Below are 26,869 nucleotides of genomic sequence, written 5' to 3' on the forward strand. Positions count from 1 at the left end.
ACCCGCATAATCCACGCCGCAATGTATAAAGGCTCTTTCTGCGCGCGTGACCCGTGCTGACGGAAGATCTCCCATTAATTCCGACGGAATTTTAGCGCGATGTCGCGTGCATGTGACGCATTTGTATAAAACTTGGCGAACAGTAGGACGCGCTCGAATGAGCCAGAACTCTTGCCTCAATTTCGACAACGTTAATTGAGGGCCTGCGTGTAATAATTTCCTATGCAGATGGTCTATCAAGAGGGACACCAAAGGATGAGATGCAAGGACGATAGGATGTTTCATTTCTTCTGTTATCGCCGCGTGACGAAGCCGCCCGCCCACACGAATCAGACCTTCCGAATCGAGATATGGGTTTAGCGAAATTAATTGACTCTGTCGCGAGAGAGGAAGGTTATTCTGCAAGCACTGCACCTCCACCGGATGGACCATTCGCTGGATATATTTTAACCAGAAAGTTCGTGCTCGGTGCATTTCGATTGGAAGCAACGCATTTGGAGTACAACGAGTCTCCCCTGAAACTTCTTCAGTTGAAAGAGATGATCTATAAGGTTTGCGACGCGAATTAATTTGATAAATGAAACGCAAAATGTACGCGGTCACGCGGATGAGTTTGGTCCAACTAGAAAATCGCGTGGCTAAGTCCCATGGTTCAGGCGAAGAAATTGCATGAAGAGTTACAGCCCTACGTTCCTCCAAGAGACTTGTTGTTTCGAGCGGCGAAATGTCGCCAGGCCACGATGCTGATTGCGATTTAAGCCACGGCGGGCCGGACCACCATAATGAGTGGTTTATAAGCAACGGGACGCTCATTCCCCGAGAAGCGCAATCAGCTGGGTTGTCCTCTGACTGGACGTGATGCCATTGACATTTTGGCATAAGCTCGTGAATTTCCGATACGCGGTTCGCGATAAATGTTTTCCATCTGGAGGCAGGTTGATGAACCCACGCGAGAGTAATAGTGGAATCCGTCCACCCATGCAATTCGCACTGGATATTGCCGAAAGATGTTCGTATGAACGCCATCAGTCGAGCGAGAAGCAAAGCTCCACATAATTCAAGTCGCGGAATAGTTAGCGATTTAAGCGGAGCTACTTTAGATTTTGCTGCGAGCAGCGAAACGACGACATCGCCATTGTTAGTGGGAACGCGAGAATAAACTACTGCCGCATAGGCGTGTTGAGAAGCATCCGCGAAACCGTGCAGCTCTATTTTCGGGATCCGCGTTTCGTGTGCTATCCAACGAGGGAGATTCATGAAACGAAGAAGAGGAAGCTCGGTGTAATAAGTTTTCCACGTGTGCTGAAGCTCGGTTGGAATGGGATCGTCCCATTCACACTTCTGCAACCATAATTGCTGCATCAAAATTTTAGCGACAATGACGATGGGAGCCGCCCATCCGAGCGGATCATACAATTTCGCGATGGTCGAGATAATTTCCCTTTTCGTTGTCGGAAGAGAAGTGTTTATGGTGATATTGAAACGGAACGCGTCTGCTTCTGGATTCCAATTGATACCGAGGACTTTTAAATTTTCATCGGGCAGCAGTGGTTTACTTGTAGCGTGACCGTGATCGGAAGGATCAATATCTGCAATTAATTCAGGACAATTACTAGCCCATTTTCGCAAAGTGAAGCCGCCCCTTTGTAACAGAGATATCACGTGGTCGCGAGTTTGACGCGCTAGTTGTGGATTGTCTGCACCGAACGCGCAGTCATCAACGTAAATTTGATCCCGAAAAACTGCCAACGCAAGAGGATACTTCGCTCCTTCGTCTTTTGCAAGCTGTTGCAGAACGCGTAACGCGAGATAAGGCGCGGGCCCAGTACCATATGTAACGGTCAAGAGCTGAAAATGGCGCAGTGGATCCGACGGTGAAGATCGCCACAGAATCCGTTGATAATCAACGTCCTTGGAATTAACAAGGATTTGACGGTACATCTTTGCTATGTCTGCTATGAAGACGTATTGATAAAGACGCCATCGAAGCATCACGGCGGGTAAGTCGATTTGTAATTTCGGACCGATTAATAAGTGATCGTTCAAAGATTTACCGTTTGCCGTTTTCGCAGACGCATTGAAAACAACTCGAAGACGCGTAGTTGTGCTATGTTCACGAATGACCGCGTGATACGGGATGTACACGGTTTGAGCGGATGAAACCGACGAAGAATCTGTGACTTCCACCATATGACCCAGTGCCTCATATTCGTGCAAGAACTTCGAAAATTCAGTGAGGTGTTCCGCGTTTCGTCGGAGACGATTTTCCTGCCGCAGAAACATAGTGATCGCTACGGACAGTGAAGGCCCTATATCAATGGGAGGTCCTTCGACAAACGGAAGTCGCACTATATATTGCCCATTAGGAGCTCGAGTATGCGAGCGCTGAAAATGCTCTTCGCATTGCTGTTCGGAAGGAGAGAGACGCGTGACGGACGGCAGCTCTTCGATCTCCCAGAATCGTCGAAGTTCAATGTCTAAGTTCGACGAAACGTTACAGTGAAAGTTCGCAGTGGAAGCGGAAGAAATGGATGATGACGATGGAACGGGACCGGACAGAATCCATCCCAATGTGGTATTTTGGGCAGTAGGTTCTTTAGTCGTACCCTTTCGTAAACCATCCAATAGGAATAAGCCGTACTGATCAGCGCCAATAATCATTTCAATAGGATCCGAGCTAAAAGGATTTTCATCAGCTAAATCAAGATCGCGAATGTGAGAGAGCTTGACGTCAGCTGTGACGCGGTTTGGTGTATAGCTCGACAAAGAGCGTAGAACATAAGCGGTCATGGAGTATACGGACTCAGTCTTACATGAAGCGATAGTGAATGTTGCCAATGAACGACAAGAGATGGCAGTGTTACCGATGCCGGTAATACAGGCTGAGACGCGCGAACGCGGAATTCGTAATCGTTGCGTCAGATTCTCTGAAATTATAGAAACGACTGAACCCTGATCGAGAAGCACGCGAATCTTCTCTGAACGACCCGATGGCGATCGCAGTTCGATTCGTGCAGTTGCAAGCAGGACTTGTTGCGTAGCCGTAATTCGCGGTACAGAACAAGACGTGAAGGTCGTCGTTGCAGGATCATCGGCATTACTGGACGATGACGCACCGTTTTGTGACGAAGTCGTCTCGTTTGTTGACGCCGTCGACTCGTCAAAGTGCAACAAGGTATGATGACGTTTCTTACAAATGGTACAACCATGCAAGCTCGTGCATTTCCGTGTAGCGTGGTTCGGGCTTAAACAATTTACGCATCGGTTTGCCTTTTTTACGAATTCGAAACGTTGTATTGCGGATTTGGTTTTAAACGACGAGCATTGTCCGAGCGTATGATTTGATTTACATAATTCGCACGTACCTTTCGCAATAGCGGCTCCGTGTAATGACGCGGCGCGTGAACGATTCGATTTCGTTGTTGACATTTCGGCGTTTCGAGCAGTCGATCCTGACGTGGATGATCCGATAGATTGCAAAGCGCGTATTCGCGATTGTAAAAAGGTATCAAGCACGCTGAATTTCGGACATTGAGTATCATTGCCCAGTTGCAACTCCCAAGCCTTTCGCGATGCCGAATCTAATTTTTTTGTTACAAAGAACACGAGCAGATCGTCCCACGTGTCGACGGGACGTTTGAGATTTTTTAAAGCGTTAACTGCCATATTAGCTTTGTCGCGAAGGTGTCGAAGTTGCTCGGCTGACTCGGAACGAACTTGTGGTAGGTCGTACAAAGTATTTACATGTGTTGTAACTAATAGTCGCGTGTTTTCGTAGCGCCCGACCAAACGATCCCACACGAGTTGAAATCCCGCCTCGGTTATCGCAATGTTCGTAACAAGATCCGCCGCTTCTCCTTGTAGACATGATAACAAATATTGAAATCTAGAAACGTTTGACAGACCTTGGCGTGCGATGATCATGGCTGAGAAACGATCTCGGAAGCTCTCCCACTCACTGATGGATCCGGAGAATTGCGGCAGATGAAGAGGAGGCAACCGATCCACAACGTTGCTGGATTGATGGACAGCTTCATCCGCTGGACGAGTCGTTGAAGTACCGGAAGAGCCAGCAGCCTCCAACTTGGAAAGAATTTCCGCCATGAAGTCTGACGTGTCCAGATAGATCTCGTGCAAAACCATGAAGCGCTCCTTCGTGAAATAATCCAAGCTGGCGCGCTCAGCATCCGTTGCGGCAGCGCTAATTTCTTTATGTAAAGTTTTGCACTCGGCAAAGGATTCACTAAGCCGTTCCAGTCGATTTCGAACGACGGCAACCGTCCACTTGTTTTTGCCCATCTTTTTGAAATTGTCGAGGGTACGCTCGACAACACGAGCGGCTTCGGTTTGTTGATGTAGCAGCGTTTTAAGGTCACCCATGATGAGCGTTCACGGGTTTTTGTCCTTTGACTTTGAATGTTCAACGGCTTAGTCACCGATATTTAACACCGAATTGTCTTTATTTTATCACGAATTTTCTTCTTTTTCTCCACAATTCACTGCAATCCGGCTCGAAGGACCAATGTTTGAGCGTAACGCTATTTTAAATTTCGCCGGAACTATCCTGACAAGGATATGCAGGAAGATTGTTGAAAAGGTAGTTTAATAAAGAATCAAAATTCGTCACTCAATGATAACAGAACTCACTTTTATTAACTCCGCTTCCGCGATTGAAGTTTCGATAAACGTTTAACTTCCCGGCGATACGGTGAAGGCGAAGCGAATATGTGGTTGAATATTTGTGCAAGCGATAAGCGCGTGGTTTTGGTTAAGAGAGACACGTGTATTGCGTTCGATGTTTTGAACAGAAGTGATCTATCGATCACCTACAGGCACCGCGATCACGCGTGGCGCCAGGATCGAAGGATTGTGACGTCATTAACGGACGAGTTAATTTGTCGAGCGGGATTCTTAAACTAAGCGAAATTAATGAATAAAATTAAATCTTAACCTAATTGTAGTATTAATTTATAACCTTAACAATAACTTATCGGGATATGATGCCCATTTTGTAATAAAAGAATTGGTAACGATTATCGAAGGCTCGACATCAGTCTTGCCAATTACAAAAGAAAAATATATTTCATTTTCAACGAATTTAAAACGTTACAAAATTTCGCTTCGATTTATATATTCATTCAAATTTTTAAATTCAAGTTTAGATAAATTGAGTTCGTATTTAGGGAAAGACGATATGACGATTTTACGGTCACAATTTAATTTTTTGAACGAGATAAGATTCGATTTGCTTACACGAAAAGGCATCTTTCCATACGATTATGTTACCGACTACATGAAACTGAACGAGACGACATTGCCGACATGCGACAAATTTTATAATCAACTAAGCGACTCTGCCGTTTCACAGCAGGATTATGACCACGCGATAAAAGTCTGGTGCAGTTTTATTATAAAAACACTTGGCGAATAAAGCGATTTATATCTAAAAACAGACGTTTTATTATTGGCCGACATTTTTTAAAATTTTCGTAGCAGCTCTTTGAGAAGTTACAAATTGGATCCTGCATATTACTATACTTTACACGGTTTTACGTGGGATGCAATGCTGAAGCACACGCGTATCGAATTAGAATTATTGACAGATATCGATATGCTACTTTTCATAGAGCGCGGCATACGCGGCGGTTTAAGTCAATGTTCTAATCGATACGCAAAGGCCAATAATAAATACATGGATTCGTACAATTCCGAAGAACCATCGCGATATTTAGTATATTTCGACGTTAATAATTTGTATGGATGGGCAATGTCGCAGTATCTACCTTACGGCGAGTTTAAGTGGTTAGACGATAATGAAATTAAAACTTTTAACATTCATGCAATATCCGAAAATTCGAACATTGGATATATTATGGAAGTCGATTTGAAATACCCGCTAGAATTACACGCGATGTCCAATACGCGAGAAGCCTCCTAATGCCAAACATGAGAAACTACTCGCTACAGTTCAGGATAAGCAACGTTACATCATCCATTACGGCAATCTTCAACAATGCATAAATCATGGCTTAAAAGTTTCTGTAATTCATCGCGTTTTATAATTTAAACAATCTCCATGGCTTCGCGAATACATTAATTTAAACACACAACTTAGAACTGTAGCTAAAAATGATTTTGAAAAGAACTTATTTAAATTAATGGATAATGCAGTCTTTGGTAAAACTATGGAGAACGTTAGAAATCATGTAGACGTTAAATTAGTTACAAATTGGGAAGGTAGATACGGGGCTGAGGCCCTGATAGCAAAACCAAATTTTCATAGCAGATCAATATTTTCGGAACATTTGATTGCAATAGAGATGCGAAAGGTGGAAATTAAATTTAGAAAACCCATTTATGTTGGTATGTGCATTCTGGATTTATCAAAAACACGTTTGTACGAATTCCATCATGATTATGTTTGGCCGAAATTTAAACATCTTTGTAAAATATTATACACAGACACAGACAGTCTTATATACGAACTGGAATGTGATGACATATACGATGTAATGAAACGCGATATACATCGGTTTGATACATAAATTGTTTTCTTTTAAGGAACAAAACTTGTGCAAAAATACGATGTAATGAAACGCGATATACATCGGTTTGACGGATAAATTGTTTTCTTTTAAGAAACAAAACTTGTGCAAAAAATAAATCATATATATATATTTTCTTCTTCTATGTGGCGCGTGTTTTTATTTTTATTTTTATTTTTTTCTTAAGCCTTCTGATCCCGTTCTTTAGTTTTAATAGTACAGGATTGTTTTGGTTTTGAAGCCGGGGTTCGTTGTTCCGTTTTGTTGTGCTTCTGGTAGCTCTGGTATCTGTAGATCTGAGGGCAACGTTGTTGGGGTGGCGGTCGGTCGGTTCTGCATCTCGATGTCTTCTGGCGTGAACTGGCGACGTTTTTTCACTAGGCTTGTCCAAAATTCGCTGCATAGAAACATTAAGATTCTCGTCGCTGTCGCCGTACGTTTCAACGACATGTATCGATTCTTCACGATGAAAATCGGGACGATCTGTCGTCACATCCGCCGTCTGTTCACTCGAAGATGTACCAGGTTCGGAATAAATGCGTGCTCTTGCAGTTTGTGCGCTTTGAGGGTTAAGAAAAGGAGTTGACGTCAATTTTTGCGGTTCTTTAATATTCAAAGTTGGGAATGTCGACTCGGATTTTATATCGATCGTGTCTGAATGTGGCGATTCCGCTGACATAGCTTTCGCAACTTTACTCGATTCTTTAATATTACTATTATCCATTGCAAAGAGAAGACGTCTACTCGCTAAGCGTTCTATCGAAGGACTAAATGTTTCAGAAAACGGCAAATTCGTTAAATCCTTTTCTGTAACGACCACGTTCCATCGAGCTATCCTCGTCGATTATTACGAAACCATATTTCTGTTCTCAACACTGTGCGCACAATTTACAAAAATTTTCGTACGACATATCTGTATTTACATGATCATTATAAATGTGGCGTAGATTCGAGCCATCTTGTTTGAACACGATCAAAAGGTTGGCATTGTCGCGAATTAGGTGTTTCGGTATTCTCGCGTAAGTCTGACAGAGATAAAAACAGTCCACGCGCGAGTGCCAGCCCATAGCGAAATATTCTCTTATCACATCTTGCTTATCGCATGCAACGTCATCGAATATAAACACCGAATCGGGCAGCGCCTCGTTCGGTGGCACGACTTCGGTATTATTTGAAAATGAAAAGTATCCGATTTCAGGAACGTTTGTCAAAATTCATTCGAGATATTTGTACTTTGGTTGTTGCAATGATTTTGAGTATACATATACGATATTGAATCTTACACCGTTCGGGCTCTCGATCAGACTGATTACGACGTTTGTTTTACCGCAGTTCGATGGACCGCAAATTATACCACGTATCGTATTCGGCAAGAGGGGTCCGTGTCGTCGCCGAGGATCGTCCATGCGTGTTGTCCTCTCGTCTACATCGAGAATAAGGATAGACAGGGGCTGCTTTGCGAAACGCATATCGTCTATATAATAACCATATATTTAATGATTCAGCCTCTTTATAGGTTGCGGAAAAGCTGCTTGTCCGCGTCGTGAACGCGCTTTAGCCGCGGCCATAGACGAGCTTTAATCGCGATTAACCTTTTTTTCTCCGCGGCGATAACGCGCTTTAACCGCGATTAACCCTTTTTCTCCGCGGCGATAACGCGCTTTAACCGAGATTAACCCTTTTTCTCCGCGGCGATAACGCGCTTTAACCGCGATTAACCCTTTTTCTCCGCGGCGGCGGCGGCGGCGGGGCAGCGGCGGTGCGCGGCGTTGGCGGGCACGCGGTGGTGGCGGGCACGCGGAATGCAATTCGTGACCGAGCCATCAAATACGCATCCAAGCAACAACGTGACCGAAAGTCTGTCTCGACGATGCTCGCTCAATCTGTATCAGATTGCACATCGACACGTGTCTACCTGTAAACATGGATTTCACCCTACCCCCCTCATGTTAACCGCGTCAGCAAGCCGTCAAAGAGGCATCCAAGCAAAACGTGACGAAAAGTCTGTCTCGACGATGCTCTCTCTATCTGTACCAGATTGCACATCGACACGTGTCTGCATGTAAACATGGATTTCGCCCTGCTCCCTCGTGTCTTTGAAATAGAAGAACATTCCTTTGTATCTCCTACATTGGAATATGAAACACAAACGTTACACATACAATCGTTCTAGGTAAAACAACATTAAGACGCATAAAGTATATTTTTACTAAATAGATTTTATTATTTTACAGTAATGAACAAAATTAATAAATGATATTAAATGTTTCGTGTTTTAAGACAAATGTAACAATTTTTCTTTTTCGGTGGAGGTCCATCTATGTGCGTGTCATCCCCCGGCCGGTTATAATGTTCCATGCACAGTTCTTCATCTTCCTCCTTCCTTTTTTTTAACCACTATTCTTTTAATATCGATACGTTTCTCATAGCACATGCTCCGTTGTGTGCGATGCATGCCATATGTTTATCCATCCATCCATTCTGAATATGCCGGCTCTTGGTTGGCAAATTCGGTAGATCGTCATCTTTTTTCAAAACCTCTATATTGATTGGACTGACTGAAGGATAAAGTTTCTTCAGCCATTTTTCTTTCTCAATGCCCTTGACGTATACAGATCCATGAATACTATCTTTCAAACACGAAGCGGCACACTCTTGAAGGCGTGAATACGGCACGGTACCATCGTCCCACTCAAAACCATGATGATTTTGCGTCAACTATTTTATTTGTCTTAATTCTGCTTTCGACAATTTTCTCTTAGCAAATGGAGGCGCAAAGATGAAACATTGTACACGATTCCCATTCTGGAAGATGGCAAGTTCCTTTACGAATAACTCGTTCGTATCGCTTTTGAAGCCTTGAATGTCCACGAATGTTGACATTTTGATTAGTTGAATTTGTGGCGAAAAATGACTGGTTTTGCTGTGGAATGATCTCATATAAACCCTCTTCCACTTAAGAGAGTTTGCGCACTACATTGGTCAGTGGATTGTACTGCACGATACGATCGTGAATGATCAAACAGTACGCGCTAGTATTTTCAGGAACGTTTTCACTACACTCAAAATTGATTCTTACATCGATTGTAGCGCTTTTTATCGATTCGTTCTGATGCGAGCAATCAATGACAACGAATGGGCCGTAGCCAAAAAAGAGTATCTTATCGTATAGAGCTCCGTCATCACCATTACTGCACATTGCTCCGTAATATGACTTTCTGAATTTTGCATACATGTCGTAAAGGACAGAGTATCTATTTTTATTAAGGTCAAGATTCAAATTGTCATACGGATATGAATCCGAATTTAAATACAATCGAAAATTGGTGAGTTTGCAGTCATCAAATTTAGTGATATGTCTATTGAGCCTATTTTTTTTATCCGTTTGTAATGCAAATATTACATATCGTGGGTTTTCTAATTGCGTAGCTGCTTTAATGCTCCATGTATGTTTAGTGGTTGCTTGTAACATTGGATACTCGTATAAGTCCCAGGAACGGTAACTCATAATTATCGTTTGACCGTTTTCAAGGATGCGCAACAATGAAAGTTTGTGCCTTTCTTCGAGCGTGACATGTGGCATCCTCCACTGTACTTTGTATAGTTGCAGTGTGTATTTTGCACATCTGTTCCAAAAACAGCGTTTTTGTCGTCTCGCGATCGAATCAGAATCAATTCATTATGCGCATTAATCACTATTCGTTTGTAATCTTCGCAGAAACCGAGCAGCATATTTAGAGGAACACAAAAGTCAAAGTAGCCTCCTGCATTGGGTATGTCTATCCAGCCAGCGTTTTCAAGCATTTTTGATCTTGTCGCTGTCAACGATACTCCATTTTTTATCATAGTTGTTATTCCAACGTTTTTACAACGATCAATCTCCACGCCGTTTAATTCATATCAAATTTCATCAAACATAAATGCTGCGCAATTCATTTCTAGTCCAACTGAAGTTCCTGCAACATTGTCATCGTTCAGAATGAGTTTTCCTTCGACGTAAAGGTAACTCTCACTAGGAAACGTGTACAAATCTTGTTGTTGAATGGGAATTCGTATTTCATCATTGTTTCCGAACGTTGTGTTGGCGTATGGGCTGTAACTATGTAATTCGATCTTTGTAATTCGATCATCAGAAATCGGTAAACTGGCAATGTTCAATGGATCCATCATTTTCGTTTCTTAATCACAAAACCCAACGATTGCAGAAATTGCGCGTTTTTGTCGCTCAAATCTTGCGATGTGTTCAGTTTGGGGATATTGTCCTTACTAAATGATTGTAAAGAGTCATCACCGTTTAATACATGATTATCATTCCTGCAACCGTGGTAATTGCTGCTGCAAGTACAATTTGTGCGTTTGTGATTGAAGTTCTGGTTCCATCCATTTTCTAACGATCCTTTTAGCAACTCGTTCAACGGGGCGCCCAATAATGCATTCGGCGGATTGTTGATCGGTTGAGTTTTAGCATCTGTGTACAACAGCATTATTTCTAGTAATGTTTGGCATAAGTGCTGCTTCTTCTCTTGAAAGGCTATTAAATGAATGGATATTTAACGTATATTAAACGGCCGCGTCGTCGGAGCGTTCGACGATGTGCTCTTGCGATGTGTCCGATTTGGATATATTTCCTCTACTGAATGATTGTATAATTGTCATCGTTTTTACATCATTATCCTTACTGTAGCTGTCGTAAAATGTTCAGCATGCCGTTCGAGCCGTTCTAGCCGTTCAATGAGCCGTTCGAGCCGTTCAACGGAAAGCCGTTCGAGCCGTTCAGCGGGCCGTTCGAGCCGTTCAACGGGCCGTTCGAGCTGTTCGAGCCGTTCGAGCCGTTCGAGCCGTTCAACAGGTCATCGTTTATGTTTATATTCATGTTATTTTTTGCACCGCCTAATATGAAGCCTCACTGTCACTTCTTCTCCACGGAAATTTATCAGATTATTGTTTTGATCGGTAATGCGTATACTAAGGTGATCAATGGCTCTCACGATAACTGGAAGATAAATGACGTTCGTAGGACTTTCCGAAATTTTATATCCTGGCGGCACGCGCGGTGAAAACTCATGAATGGTATGAACACATTGACCGTTGCTATACGCACCAGTTGTAATATTACATTCGATCCTCAGCACATTTACTTTCATAATATTTACCGGTATATCCGACTCGTGCCATTGCCCCGGCGGTAATATGCGATATGTAGCAAACCCGAGAAGCGATCCTATATTATTTGGTTTGGTAAAATCGATTGTATAATCACTATATATTTCACTTTTCAAAGTGCGTGTATAAATAAAATGATTTTTGTCTTGTCCATTATTTTCTCTTGCATGTATTTATCTAGCGCTTCGAGTTCGTACGAACCATCCGGTATCGTGATCTCACCATCGGCATCAAAGTAAAATTTATTGTTTGTAAAGTCAACGTTCGGTATTGTGTTGAAAGCTTGAAAATCAACGAGTCCGAGTTCGTAATTATCATCCTTCAAGTCTATAGGTGGAAAGTAGTCAGTGCTAAGCACAAAATTTTTTCCGCTTAACGTAAACGTCAACGACATCTTTGCAACTGTGAAGACTATGTGCATCGAAACTATTTTATACATTTCCAGCTAAAAAATGCAAGCAGAGTTGTCCGCATACACTCGTATTGAATTTTTGATACTGCGCGTGATTGTATAAAATCGTTACATGGTTTCCGAAGTAGTTTATTAATTCTGTCGGTGGCCTCAGATTTCCAAAAGAATCGAAATATTTAACACAATTACCTCGCTTTACGTAAGCTACCCAGTGTGTGCCAGGACCTTCCGATTTATCTAAATTCACGATACCGCATTCGTTTAAGAACGATTTAGAGGGCAAATTTGTACGCATGAAAACGCCTCGAAAATATGGAAAATTCAACTTTCGTGCAAAGTTATATAATTGTACATTTGTCATTGCGTCCTGTGGAAGCGTTACAATTTGCCGAAGCGCTTCTTTTTTTTTTTTTTTTCTTTAATTCCTTTTCCCCGTTTATATGGTGCAAGGTAAAGTCCATGTCCTTCCATAACACGATTGTGCCGTTTCACTTCCTCCAGTGTTTTCCGTGCTGCAGATGCATCGTTGACTGCCTTGGCGATACCTGCTGCACCGCCAGCCACCGTGCCCAAAGCTGAAAGGCCTGCAAAAATAGGTACAAGTGCTGGAAGAAATCCCCCACGTTTTGCAACTGGAAGTTTGCGCAATTTCGTCTTCTTCTTCTTGTTACTTTTCCGCGGTGCCATTACTTTCTTCTTTGGCTAACTCTTTGGCTAACAATATTCCAGCAACGCGCTCAGACAAAAGTGTTTTCCAATCTGGTGCGAATTCTTTTTGTGCTAATTCGAAGATCAAATGTGCATATGCACATCGTACGACTATCGTATAGGAAGTGAAATTTTTTCCTGGGATGTTTGGGTTTATATAGGTAGAGAGAGAAGTTGTAAATGATGCAATACATTATGATTTATTAAAGTATAATTTGTAACATAATTTGTAACATAATCCTTTTTTCTCTGTTAAGATGCTGCTGATGCAGCCGTTATTATTGCCTAAATACCTAAAGCTACTAATTCGCAATCAATAATTGAATTTGAATCATAAATATCAGTTTCTTTGATATGCTGCACAACCTCTGCAAGCACTTTTACATCTCCGTATCCCCGAACTAATGCAACAAACTCTTTAAATTTTTGTTCCACCGAATACAGTTTATCATATAATGCATTATGCATTTCAACTATACAATCATTTAAAATTACCATTTTCTCAAATGTTTTTTTCATCATGCACATACATATATCATTGCTAATCAATTTAATTACTTTTTCACCATATAGCACTCCAAATTCAACACTTATATCATTAAAATTAATATTGTCGCGTGTATCTTTTGAATCGTCAAAGAAGCTGCATACGTTGTCTGTTTCGGCTACAATCAGCGACCATGTGACTATGCTCAGCTCCAGGCGGTTGTTTCGGCTGTCTGATAATACGAGTTGCGGGTAGAAATTGTCGCCAAGTATATTTATGCCGATTTCCAAATGCTTTGTACAGGAATCCGTCAATGGATATTTTCGGCCCAAAATTCTACATGATAATTGCGGTGCGATTCTAGAACAAATAAATACCGTTTAAGTATGTTATTAGAACAAATACCGACAGCGTTAAATGAAATGTGTTTCGAACACTTACTTCACGTCATTCTGATGTTTTGTCATTTTTTTGTGTGCCTCTTCTTCTTGAGTAGAACTTGCGGGGCGCTTCCTTTGGCAAAAAAACTCTTTGAAACTTTGAGAATACATATTTCACTTTTCACAATACAATCTCGCGAACGATGCACTTGCGGTGATGGTCAATTAGGTTTTGCGTTTGCTTGAAACTTTAGCAAACCCCCTACCTACTATAGTCACGAATTGCAGTGTCAGATTTGCTGCGTCAACAAAAAACTCATTTCCAAGACGTAGAAAAAATCATTTCCAAGATGTAGAAAAAAGTGGTCTTCTGATAAGAACAAACAGTTCAAGGTCATGGGGTGGGGTGGAGGGGTGGGTCTGAGGGGGCGGTTATGGGGTGGGTGCGGGTGGGGGGAAGGGTGGTTATGGGGTGGGGGTTGTCGAGGACGTATCATATTTCTGCTGACGGTGGTGTCAAATTTCAGTTCAAGGTCATGGGGGCGGGGTGAGGGGGTGGGGAGGGGTGGTTATGGGGTGGGGGTTGTCGAGGACGTATCATATTTCTGCTGACGGTGGTGTCAAATTTCAGTTCAAGGTCATGGGGTGGAGAGAGGGGGCGGGGAGGGGGTTATCATATTTCTGCTGATGGTGTCAAATTACTGCTGAGTCAGCAAAAAAAATGCTGACGCCAGTGATTTAGAATCCGCATAGAACAACTACTCCCCCCACCGTTTTGAAGTGAATTGCATTCCGTAATCCGTTATTATTCGATGCGGCTTTCCGCATACTGGGATTAGTTCTTTTACAATCCGATTGATTGTCGCGCTAGCTGTTGCTCGCCGTAGCGGGTATAATTTGACGTATTTTGAGAATACATCTTCAAACACCGCAAGATATTTATACTCCCCTCTCGCGATCGGCAAGGGTCCATAAAAATCAAGGGAAACCAATTCCAACGGAGCATGCGGAATAATCGTCTGCATATCCGCGTGGATTGCATGAGTAGAGATTTTTACCCGTTGACATGGGTCACACGTGGATACGTATTTACGGATAGTTCTTGCCAGTTTTGGAAAATAGAATCTTTCGGAGATTAATTTGACACACTTGCTGCCAGGATGGGCATAGACTTCATGTATTTCTCGAATCAACAACGATACTTTATTACTTGGAACGACGCAATTCCATTTTTGCGTACGATTTTTATGAAATAAAATTCCATTCGCGATGCGGTATTTTTCGAGGACTTTGTCGGAGTTTTCATTGACCATTCTTATGATTTGCGCAAGCTTCGGATCTTTCGCCTGAAACGCTGGTATGTCGTTAAAGAAATCTAACAATTCGTTAGACCAACCCCGGGCCAACGCAGCCAAAATCGGAATTCGTTTTTCGTGGCGTGACTCTGTATCCGGAGCTGATTGATCTAATCTGCTCATACAATCGGCCGGGACATTGTCCTTGCCCGGACAATGTTGGACTTCCATAGAATAATCTTGTATTGATAGAATCCATCGCGTAAGACGTTGGTTAAGGAAACGACTGCTCATCAAGAAAGTCAGAGCATGATGATCAGTGGTCAAGATGATGTGTGCCCCGTATAAATAGGTCTTAAATTTATTTAATGCCCAAACGATCGCGAGTAATTCTTTTTCTGTTGTAAAGTATGCTAATTCAGCACCTTTTAAAGTCCTACTAGCGAGTGACATCGGTCTAAGGTTGCCCTGGTCATCTTTCTGAGCCAAAACAGCTCCCAGAGCAGAGAAACTAGCATCTGTCGACAAGTAATGATCGCGTTTTGGATCGGGAAATTGGAGAACTACTGTTTCACAAAATACTTTTTTAGCTTGTTGAAAAGCTTCTTCCACTTTTTGTGACCATTCCCATCGAGTGCCTTTCTTTAATAGTCCTAATAGAGGTGTAATTATTTCCGCGTGGTGTTCAGCAAATTTACTATAAAAATTTATCAATCCCAGAAAACCACGAAGCTGTTTAACATTACGAGGCGGTGGAAAGTCTCGAATGCACGAGAGCTTTTGTGGGTCCTGTCGGATTCCATCTGCGGATAATATGTGACCAAGAAACGTGGTTTCACGAGCTAGAAACTGACATTTGTCGAGGTTGATAGTGAAATTGTGTTCATGAAGACGCTCACACAATCTTGCCAGATGTTTGACATGCTCGTCAAAAGAGGATGAAATACACAAGATATCATCGATAAAATTTATGATAAACGACTCCATTCCTGCCAATACCAATCTTAGGGCACGTACGAGACTCGCGCTGCTTGTTTTCAAGCCAAACGGAGTGACTACAAACTCATAACATTGACCGCGGTATAAAAAGGCCGTGTATTTGCGCGAATTGGGGGTGAGAGGAACCTGCCAAAAACTATTGATCAAGTCAATGCTTGATACATACGCGATTCTTGGAAAACGTTGGAATATCGCGTCGATTGTCTCTGACATTTCATGATCACCCAGCAATGTTCGATTCAGCATGCGCGCATCCAAACACAGTTTGATGCTTCCGTTTTTCTTAATAACCGGAACCAACGGATTAATGTACGGACTGTTGGAAGGCTGAATGTCGTAGTCCAGCATCTTCTTGATCTCTTCATCCGCGTGCTCAAGGTATTTCATTGGAATTGGATACGTTCGTTGTACAAAGGGTACATCCTCGTTGACGATTAGTTCGTGTTGGTAGCATCCAACGCGGCCTGGATTCTCTCTCCAGATGTCAGGGTGTTCTGCTAACACACCCACCAATTGTTCCTGTTGCATTATTGGAACATTGCAAGAGGCGATTTCCTGCCTAATTCTTTCTCTGATTGATGTTGCACCAGATTGAGCAATTGTTTGTGGAGTTGTTAGTCGATTGACGTCGAGGTTGGGTGCTTCGTCTTCATCACACGGAGCCATGGTGATCTGCTCTTCATTATGTTTGATGGTAACCTTCAACAGATCTTCTTCAAGGTCAATTTTCGATTTTATCGCTCTTAATGTGTCGATTCCAAGGATGACATCATGGATTAGATTTGGAACAATGATCATGGGAACAAGGAATTGGGTGTCTTTCAATCGGATCGTGGCAAGGATCTGCTTTTTGAGGCGAGCAGATTTCGATCCTGTTGCTCCTATGACAAAGCTGCTACTGATCGGCAATGATGGACATTTATCTAATTGGAACAGATGTTGATCGAACCATGCTTCAGACATTACCGTGATCATACTATCGGTGTCCACGAGTGCATTTACTGGGATGTCCTGAATGAAGATTTTGACTTCAGGACTTTGACTGGTGACGATCTTATGGTCTTTCTTCACGCCGGGGTCGCTTGCTGCAAGTTCTTCACGTAGATCTGGGAACAATGTGGTGATTTTCCCCTTCTCTGTTTTAGAGGAGGTTCCTTGAACTTTCGTCGGGGAGGAGTCCAGTTCGTTCATAGGAACGCTCATTGTTCGTTTCCCGATTCTTCCGAGACTTCATTGGGTCTCTCGGTGACTTCCGGTTGAATTTCGGGAGCCACCTCAGAAATTCTGACCCTTACTGGTGTCTGATCCCGTCTTGGTCGAGTGTCTTGAGCCATTGGTAGTTGTCTTGGCTGGTCTCGTGGCCCTTCCCTGGGTCCGGAATTGTTCCGTTGGAGAAATCCTCTGTTTCCATACATTGGATTTCTCGGAGCGATATTCTGCTGGGCATTATTTTGCTGAGCCATTGGTGGTCTCGTTCGATCAAATCGTTGCCATTCGTGTGTTTGGGCACGCGATCGGTTGACTGTTCCTCCATTGTCCCATCGGTCGAGTAGTGTAAGAAAAGCATCGACTGTCGTGATGTTCTGCGCGGTGACTGAATCGTGGACCGCTTGGGTAAAATGTCGAGCCAATATTTGGACGATTTCATCGTCGCTTCGACGCGGTGTTAGGTCCCTCGCATCCCCAATTAAACGCATGGCATACGTGACTCTTGTTGTTCCCGAGTCATCACGATAATAACCTGTTTCCAGGTTAGTTCGAATTTTACGCTGCACAGTCGTGCTCCAAAATTGGGACAGGAATCCGCACGCAAAATCATCTCAGGTGCGAATGTCTCCCGAGACTAAATCCCACCAATCGCTTGCCACTCCTTTGAGGGCTTGATCGATAATAAGTCGCATTTCATCCTCCTGAACGCGTGAAATTCTAACAAAACGCTCTAATTCCCGAAGAAACTTGGGAGGACGTTTTTTTGAGGTGCCCTCAAATGATGGAAGTTGAGGTTTTACCCGAAACGGTCTTTCTAATGGGGGACGAGATTCAACACGAGAACCGGTTGATGGAACGCGTCGCGATTGTGTATTATTCGCGGTCGTGGCTTGTTGACTTGCCACGTTCAACTCTGCTAACCTGGTTTGAAAACCTAGGATATCTTCCCGGACCTCTGTTCGAATCTGAGTTAAAGATTGGAATAACTCTTCCCCCTGTTGTCTAATCTAAGAATCAATCCGCTCAGACAAGGTTTTTTCTAATTGGGCTAACTTTGCCTCCTGCCTGTCTTGTTTCTCGGTGAGGCCGATAAGTAAGTTAGAAATACTATTTAATGTCGCGCCCCTTTCCCCTGTTTTATATGGAGCAGTTGCCGGCGGGTTGTCGCTTGTTTTGTCTGGTAATGTAGCTGTCACAATCGGTGATCTCTGAATTCGCGAGCCTCCGAATAGCGCAGGGCTAATTGTTTCGTCCGTTCTATCGTCCGAATCTAATAATTCGTCCCGTGACACATCTTGTTGTTTTCGCGTTTTCGCTCGCGTCTCTTTTGCCATTTTACTAATTTACTGGTCACCGTATCCTGCCCCTTAGTTGGGTGCCAAATGTAACGTTTTTTTTATCTTTTTTGCTACTTTTTACGAAGGAGAATGAACGCGAGTAGTACGAGCGTACGATTTCCCCTACGATTCTCAAGGAGTGGTTCGCGTTCGCGAAGGCAGAAGGAACGGTGAAGTCAGTAATGAGACGTAGGTTTGCGGTGTACCAAAATACTGATTTATTCAAAAAAAAAATAATAGTGACTGGAGTATGGCAAAAGAGCCTACCACAGAATGGTGGAAGCACCGCAAATATTATGGCAGTTTACGTGTTTAACAATCAACGGAACGCAATTTTCATCTACTAGATGTTCAATCGACGCGCTTATCATAAAAATACAACATACACCGGACCTGACTAGATTGATCGTCAATAGTTCGTACCAAGCACGCAGATCGGATTTACACGAATCGGAAATGTAATACAAGAATGGTAACGCAAAAGAAAATATTTCAACCAGTCGAGCGACTTTAACGCGACTCAAAAAACTCAGTCTTCTTTTATACGGAAAAATGACTGGTTGAATAACGCATTTTAAGAAAATATAAGAAAATATACAAAAATATAAAAAAATATACCAAAAAGGACCAGAACGCAATACCGTGACTCTAATCGGAATGCGAAAGGTAATATACACACGACGGTTACAAAATTTCGTCGGTCGTCTACGATTTAAACGCCTTTCACCAAGGACGAGTTATTGTTCGCTCGATTCGTCTTGAAAACATACACTGAAATCACGACGCACGAAGGTCGCGTGATCGTGGAGCGCGTAGGCAAAAAGGAACGTTTAAATTTACTAACCGTGCAGCGAAATATTAACCTTTACGCGCTTCTCAAATCGCAGAATGGCGAGCCAGTGGATTCCGAGGATACTTCCGGTCCAGCGAGGTTTTCACCTGCGAACCTTAGATCGACAAGGGCACTGACTTCACAATTTCACTCACACTCAAAGGATGAGAGAGTCGCGCACTAAGTCCCGACCCTCGGCTCCTTTGCAGATTGAAATACGTGACTTTAAGAGTATCCGATAACCGTGGATTTGCCGGAATCCGTCAACGTTCTTTCTGTCGTACACGGCGTACTCAAGGAAGAAATTAAGACTGCCAAGAGCGAGATCACGGCCCTCCAAATTGCAATGTAAAATTGCCAGAGCACAAGCAAAACAAGGATAACTCGACTAGGTTTTCCTAGGAATCAACGACTTGCTGGATCGCAATCTTAAGACAGTTGTCTCTAGGAAGAGAGCCGTAGGCGAAAGCGTCCGTTCTGCTTGTCGTTTGGGACCAGAGTGTCGATCGATCAGTGACTGAGCTCCTTCGATCCGGCAATTTAGTCTGCGTTGTTAGGTAGATAGAGGTTCTCACTTACCTTTCGCTGGATGAGTAGAACCTATCTATGGACGGAACCTGTGGTAGTGTGTCGTCCAGGTATTGGAACGGTAGGGTAGATGTTTCGAGTGAAGATTACGCACTTCCGATTACAGTGTATGTTTATTCGTTACGAGTACAGTTCTTGATTCGCGCACGTTTACAATTGAGTCTTACAGAATTTTGCTCTGTCGAAGTCCTGAACTTCGTAGCAGAGTCATGTAGATTCTAGAGTATCGAACTCTGAGCGGTACTTCGCGGATTATCTTCGCGGATTTAACGATTTACGGATGGTCGGAATGATCTGGTCTGATCGCGATACTTTCGGTTTCGTACTATATTGATAAGTTGATGAACCGTTTCTGATATACTGATAAGAACTGCGCCTGTTATACTAATGAGAACTGCCCGCGGGCGGGCCCGGTCGCGTTATTTTATATTGATGAATGAGGTCAACATTTTTGATTTGGCAATTCGGGTGAACCACCTCGTTCGGATCGTCAGCGTTCTCGCCGTACGACGACCCGGCTGAGTTGCTCACTCAGAATTTGCGGAACGATGAATTTGGATGGTGCAATAGAAGTTTAAAGAATTTGGGTGATGAAATAGAAGTTTCAAGAATGCGTCACAGGACGTGACACCTGGCCGCCTAGATTGTTGCATATCGGTACGATATCAACAAATAGATTTGAAGAGAAAGCAAAAAAAAATTTTCTTGAGCAGTTATATTTGTCCAAATTCATAGTTTGTGCCTTTATGAGTTAGATGAATTTTACAAATTTGAGATGAGTATGATTACAATATTTTTGTTAGTTGGTGTGAATTTGTAGCGCTGGGTAATTTTTTTGCTAGTGCTTCTTTGCACTTGCGAATCGGTGTATTACAAAGAGTAAATGGTTTTCGGCTGACCATTTACTTCCCTCCCCGCTGAGATTGAGGCGGTAGGGGTGCGTAGCAGAGCTATAGTGCGTGTACTGAATAATATTGTAGACCGACACTTCCGGACTTCTTTTATTATGTTTTTAAATTCAAGGTTTCTAGAATGGGATTGGTAATTCTTGCATTTTCTATTGTGGCGGGTATGTGCTGAGACGGCGAGTGTCTTGCATGCGCTGGTTCCGAGTATTATCGAGTGCTTCGTCGGTTTAATGTCCCGTCTTTACTTGGAAATTTTTGCGCACCTGGTGGGGTATTTGATATATATTTCAGTTGATCGGATGGTATCGTCACTTTGAATGATTTATTCTGTTTTGTTGCTTGCTTCATTATTGCCCCCGGAACCAATATGTCCTATATACCTTTCCCGGTGTTCATGGACTTGTCGAAACCCCAGAAGGAAATCTTTATCTCTTGGGTGAGTAGGTTTGATTTTATTTTATTTTATTATTATTTTTTTTCTTTTATTTTATTTTTATTTATTTTGTTTTTCCTTGTTTTCTTTTTAGCGCACCGATGGTTGCTTCATCTGGTGCCCGGGAATGATTAATTTGGCCTACCGGCGCACTGTGCGGAAGTACCGCCGGAACTTCCGGCGGTTCTTGGAAGAGCTATATATTTGGGACGAAGATGGAGTATTGGATATCGCCCCTCTTTTTGAAAACGACAATTGATTTGCGCTTTTTTATTTTTTTTTGAATAAAAACCAATTTTGTTTATTTTAATTCGGATTCGTGCATTGTTTTTTTTCTTTTAGTGAACCCTTCCTTTTGTTTTTAATAAAATTGCTTTTTATTTTTACTTTGTGTGTATTTATTTTTGTACGTATTTCCTTACGTTTCCTCTTGCGTTGCGTTCCCTCCTGTGTTGCGTTTACTTAGTTCCCGAATGTGAAGATTGCTAGTTGATTTTTCGTTGTCGGTTCTGGTTATGGTGCTCTGATTTCGGGTGGTTTGATTGTCGGTGGTTTGATTGCAGGTGGTCGCAGTGGGATAGGTGATGATATCCCCCATCTTAGATTGTTTGGTTCTATCTTGATTTCGCTCAGTTCGATGTCTTCCTTTGCTGTTTGTCGTCTACCTCTTGTTTTTTGATGTTTTTATTGTTCCTTAGCGTCACCAATAAATACGTAATTGAGCTCAAAATGGCCGCCAATAGATGTAGGGACCATCCATATAGTGTATGCAGTGTGTATCCCCTTATGATTGTGTCGATTATTAGTTTGCAGATGTGGATGATTATGAGAATCATTATTACTGCAGAGCTAATAGAGCCAAACTTGATGAATTTTTCTGTGAATTTATTCCATGTATTTTCTGCGATGTGTGATAGCGTGTTCTCCGTAAAGAGGTTGTTGATTAGTCCTCCTTGTACACTTTCTTCTCCTAGCATACCCCTTGCTGTTGTATTGAGTTGGGCTGATTTTTCTAGGGGGAACATGATGTGTTGTTGCAGTTCTTGGAGGTCTTCCTGGGAATAAATTCCGCTTGCTGCTAATGAATTTATTTCTTTGTACTCCCAGGAGATGTTCGTATTTGGCTTTAGAATTCCTGGGTTTTGCGCTTTCCTTGGTGTTGGTGTTAGTGCTATCCAATTGTTGTTCAATTTGTAATATTGTGGAATAATTGTATTGCATTCTATCTGCGTTCCTGATTTCATTAGTATGTGTGTTTTAGGTGTTAGAAATCGTGTTTGGTTCCCGGAGGTTACTGGTAACTGTGTGTAGCACTTGTCTGTGTGAAGTAGTTGTACTTTCTTTGGTGTGCATTTTATGATGTGCACCACTTCTCCTGCAATCGTAGCAATGTATCCTGGTTTTTCCATTAGATTGTACGCGAATTCGTCTGGTGAAATAGAGGCTATGGATAGGGAATTATAGATTGTTCTTTTCTCTAGTTTGCATCTTTCGCTTAAAATGTCTAGGTATAAATTTTGTATTTGAGCCCTGAAGTGTTTTTCTACGTATACGAATTTTGAGTTAGTGTATGTGAGAATGTCTAGGTTTAATATTTCTTTTGACGGTTGTACGTCGTTATCGAATAGTATATTGTTTTGTGTTCTTTCGTATATAATTAATTTTGGGTGTTCGGTTTTCGTTAGTATTCTATTGCAAGTTTTGATGTCTCCTTTCGCTGCTAGCGCGAATGAGATGTCGGTTGTTTCTATTGTGTATAATGTTTCGCGATTGTTAGATGTTAGTTTTGTTACCGGAGCTCGGTATAATACGTCGTATTTAGTTTTAAAACAGTCTTCTCTCGGTAGCGCTGACCAGAAGGTGTGTCCTCCTTCCATGTCGATACAATGTTCATCCGAAAATTTACAAACTGTTCCCGATGCTAAGCGTAATTTATCGTTATTAAGACTAACCTGCGCGTTATACTCTATTAACGTAATCTTTATTAGACCCTGTACGTATACCTTGTACCATGTTCCGTAGTTATCGGAATAGGACGCTCCTGTACATGAGCTTTCTATTGCGTTTCCCGCGAGACTTATTCCTACGGATTTTGTGGAGTTTACTTTTAAATTTGCGATTGTATGAAAGTTGTCGTATCTAAATATTCCGGTATTATGTATGGATTTACAGTTTTCATGGCTTATGTCTAAAAGATATTGTTGCGACGGTGAGAAGTTTCCGCTCTTTCGATGCATCGACTGCTTCTTGATGTATCGAAAGAGCCATCGACTGCCCCGTCCGAAGCTGTCAACGAATCACGATGTGAAGCTATTCCAAGTTTCGAGCGGAAACACGTCATCGGATGCTTGAGGTCTCTTAGACAACCGCGCGGCTTTTGATAATCAGAATGTTTCGGGGACCCGACCTGTACGGATCTATTGCTTAAGAACTCCTTTGTAATCGAAATATAGACAGTCTAGTTTGCTTCGTCTCTATTTATTTTACGATGGAAAGTGCAAGTTCCACTCCCCGGCGCAACAATATTCTTATATCGCGTTTTCTACTGGTACTAAGTGGCTGAACATTCCGCATTGAAAAATTGTGCGTTGAATTTCTATTTTGCATTGTATGATTGGGGTTTATTTGTATATTCTTGATTTCCATTAACGCGTTGGTGTTTTTGTCTAGAGGTATGCCTTGTTGGGTAATTATTTGTACGATGTTATCGTTTCTGAATTGAATCGAGTTTTTCGTGTAAATTATGTTTCCTTGTTCTTGTTTTTCTACGTTGTCTTTTTTGTTTTTATTGTTTTCTTCATTGTGCCCAGGCGTTCTTTCATTAGTGCTGTTGTTTGGGGTTGTTTCTTGACCTGGTGGTTCTTGAACCTTTTTTCTTGGTCTACCCCTTTTCCTTTTGACCTTGATATGGTTGTCGTTTAATGCTTCTACTTTATTTTTACTTGGAATTTTTACGGGTGTCCAGTTTTTGCTGATTTCTTTCTTTCCTTGCGCTCTTGTTGTAACGGAAACGTGTACGTTGTCCATCGGATTTCTCGATAATGTATCGGCGTTCACGTTTTGCTTACTCGGTTTATATACTATATTGTATTCATAATCCGATAATTTTAATCTCCATTTTTGTACTCTAGTATTATTGTCAGCTGTTTTTAACCAAAGTAATGGTTTATGATCTGTAACTATTGTAAATTTATTCCCGTAAATGTAGTTTCGAAATGTTTTTATTGCGAACATTATTGCTAGAGCTTCTTTTTCATAGGTGTCGTATTTAATTTCGACTTCTTGCAATACTCGTGATGCGTATGCAATTGGTTTATCCTTCCCGATTTCTCCTTGTGATAATACTGCACCTAGAGCGTATTTAGATGCGTCTGTAGTGATAACGTATGGTTCGTCGAATTTCGGGTATTGTAGTATAGGTGCGTTGCATAGTATTTCTTTCAGTTTTATGAAAGCTTCTTCTTGTTCCGTGTTCCAGAAAAATTTATTATCTTTTTGTAATAGGGTCGTTAAAGGTTTTGCCATTTTTCCGAAGTTATGTATGAATCGTCTGTAGTAGTCTGCGAGTCCTAAGAATTCTCTTATGTTCTTGACGTTCTTAGGAGTTGGGAATTTTTGTACAGCTTCTGTTTTTAGCTGGGTCGGGTTTTATGTCTTTCCTACTTAGTATGTGTCCTAGAAAGCATACTTCTGATTTAAGGAATTCGCATTTCTCGGGCTCAAGTTTTAATTTTACGTCTCTTAATTGTTGAACGACTGTGTTAAATCTCGTGTTGAGTTCCTCTAAATTTTCTCCAAATGTTATGATGTCGTCAATGAAAACAAAGCAAATTTTTCCAATTGAATCGCCTAGTGTTGTGTTTATTACTCTCTGAAAGGTTCGTGGTGAGTTTCTTAATCCGAAAGGTAAGACATTGAATTCGAATCGTCCCAGTGGATGTATGCTGAAAGCTGTTTTATGTATGTCTCTTGGGTTCATCTTGATTTGATGGAAGCCTGATTTTAAATCTATTACGTGATATAATTTTGCTTGTCCTAATTGATCGAAAATTTCAGTTATATTTGGTAGTAGATATGGATCTGGAATCGTTTTTTCATTTAATTTCCTGTACTCTATTACCAGTCTCCATCTTTTCTTTCCCTCGGCTGTTTCCTTCTTCTTGACTACCCAAGTTGGAGCGTTAAAGGCACTTTTTGAATGCCTGACAAAACCATTTGCAATTAGTTTTTCTGTTTCCTGTACTGCCGTTTCTTTTAATCTATGTGGTAAAGGGAATTGTTTTACGTATACAGGTTTTTCGTCTGTTAGATTGATTTCGTGTTGTTCTGTATTATAAGATTCTATTTTATCTCCTCCTACCCAAAATATATCATTATTATCCTCAATTAATTTCTTCATTATAGTTCTGTTTTCTTCTGATAGATTTCCTAATCGAATTTTTTTTAATAGTCTGTCTTGTCGATTTTCCGTTTCTTTGCTTTCTGTCGCAATACTATTTTCCTTATTTCCTGTAGAAATGATTGTTCCTACCTCTAATAGTTCACTTTCGTTTATTTTTGGTAGGTTTCCTGTTTCTTGAAATCCTTCTAATATATCTTCTATATCGTATGAGGCATAGTTATATTTGTTTCCTAAGAGTTCGGTTTCGTTTTTGAATTTAATGTTTATATTTTCATCTACTTTTGTTAGAAATGTTGTATAGCCGTATGAGTCTATTTCACATTTTTCTTCGTGATTATCAAGTACTGTACTGTTTATTATCTGTCCTACGTATTTGTTATCCGTTTCTAAATGCTCTTCGAGATATGATGACGTCATCTGTTCCGTATTTATTGTTACGTTGCATGGTTCGTTATTTAATTTGAACACTATGTTTAATAAATGTAGTATGTCGTTATTGAAGCTATCGTCTAAGTTTCCCGTCATATTATCCGGTTGCGGAAGGTCTTGGTTTGCACTGTCTTTGTCGCTCGAGTTTTCGCTGATTCCTGTTTGTTGCTATGTTCCTGAGTCAGTATGTACGGTTGTAAGTGTGTCGTTAGCATGCGTCGTGCCCTGCAATATTTTGTTGAGAAAGCATTTCTGCTCATCTGTTAATTCCGATTTAACTGTTTCAACTGTTTGTGAAGATAATCTTTGATTTGTATTCGCTTCTTCTGACCTTAATTCAATTTTTCGGTGTTTATTTCCACGTATCCTTCGTCTAGTCTTAATTTTTGTTCGAGGAGTATTTTTATTCCTAATATTCCGTCATATGGTATTGAAAAGTCCTGTGGTGCTACGTGGAAATCGAAATATTGGTAGTTTATGGGTATTCTTACTGCTCCTAAGGTTTGTAATGGTTTGTCTGTAATGCCTGAAAGTAATATTTTCCTATCTTCTAGTATTGCGTTTGCTGGGATCTGATCCTTTTTTATGATATTTCATTGTGCACCGCTATCGATAAGTAGGTTGCATTCCCCTCTTGTGTAAGGGGTTTCTATTGTGATATATTGCAGTAGGTTTTCCAGTTTCAATGAATACATTGCCATTCTTGTTGGTATTTTTAACTCGTTTATGTTTTGGTTGTCGG

The 26,869-nt window shown here is 41.5% G+C and overlaps 1 protein-coding gene across 1 annotated transcript; it reads right to left on the bottom strand.

The window, feature by feature from the left end:
* Nucleotides 1-21,925: 21,925 nt before the first annotated feature.
* On the bottom strand, nucleotides 21,926-23,255 carry LOC143305555 (uncharacterized). The gene is made up of 2 exons (XM_076689596.1): nucleotides 22,161-23,255; nucleotides 21,926-21,989 (listed from the first exon to the last, which is right to left on the bottom strand). Exons 1-2 carry the CDS (start codon nucleotides 23,171-23,173, stop codon nucleotides 21,926-21,928), a joined length of 1,077 nt encoding a protein of 358 aa, XP_076545711.1. The 5' UTR covers nucleotides 23,174-23,255.
* Between the last annotated feature and the right edge of the window lie 3,614 nt (nucleotides 23,256-26,869).

This window comes from Osmia lignaria, chromosome 8 (genome assembly GCF_051020975.1).
Source record: "Osmia lignaria lignaria isolate PbOS001 chromosome 8, iyOsmLign1, whole genome shotgun sequence".
NCBI lineage: Eukaryota > Metazoa > Arthropoda > Insecta > Hymenoptera > Megachilidae > Osmia > Osmia lignaria.

Excerpts from the sequence above, each read along its gene's own strand:
- LOC143305555 (XM_076689596.1), bottom strand. The coding sequence starts at position 23,173 with ATGGAAGGAGGACACACCTTCTGGTCAGCGCTACCGAGAGAAGACTGT. Across the intron at positions 21,990-22,160 it reads TTCACAGAAAAATTCATCAA|GAACAATAAAAACATCAAAA; the intron begins GTTTGGCTCTAT and ends GGTGACGCTAAG.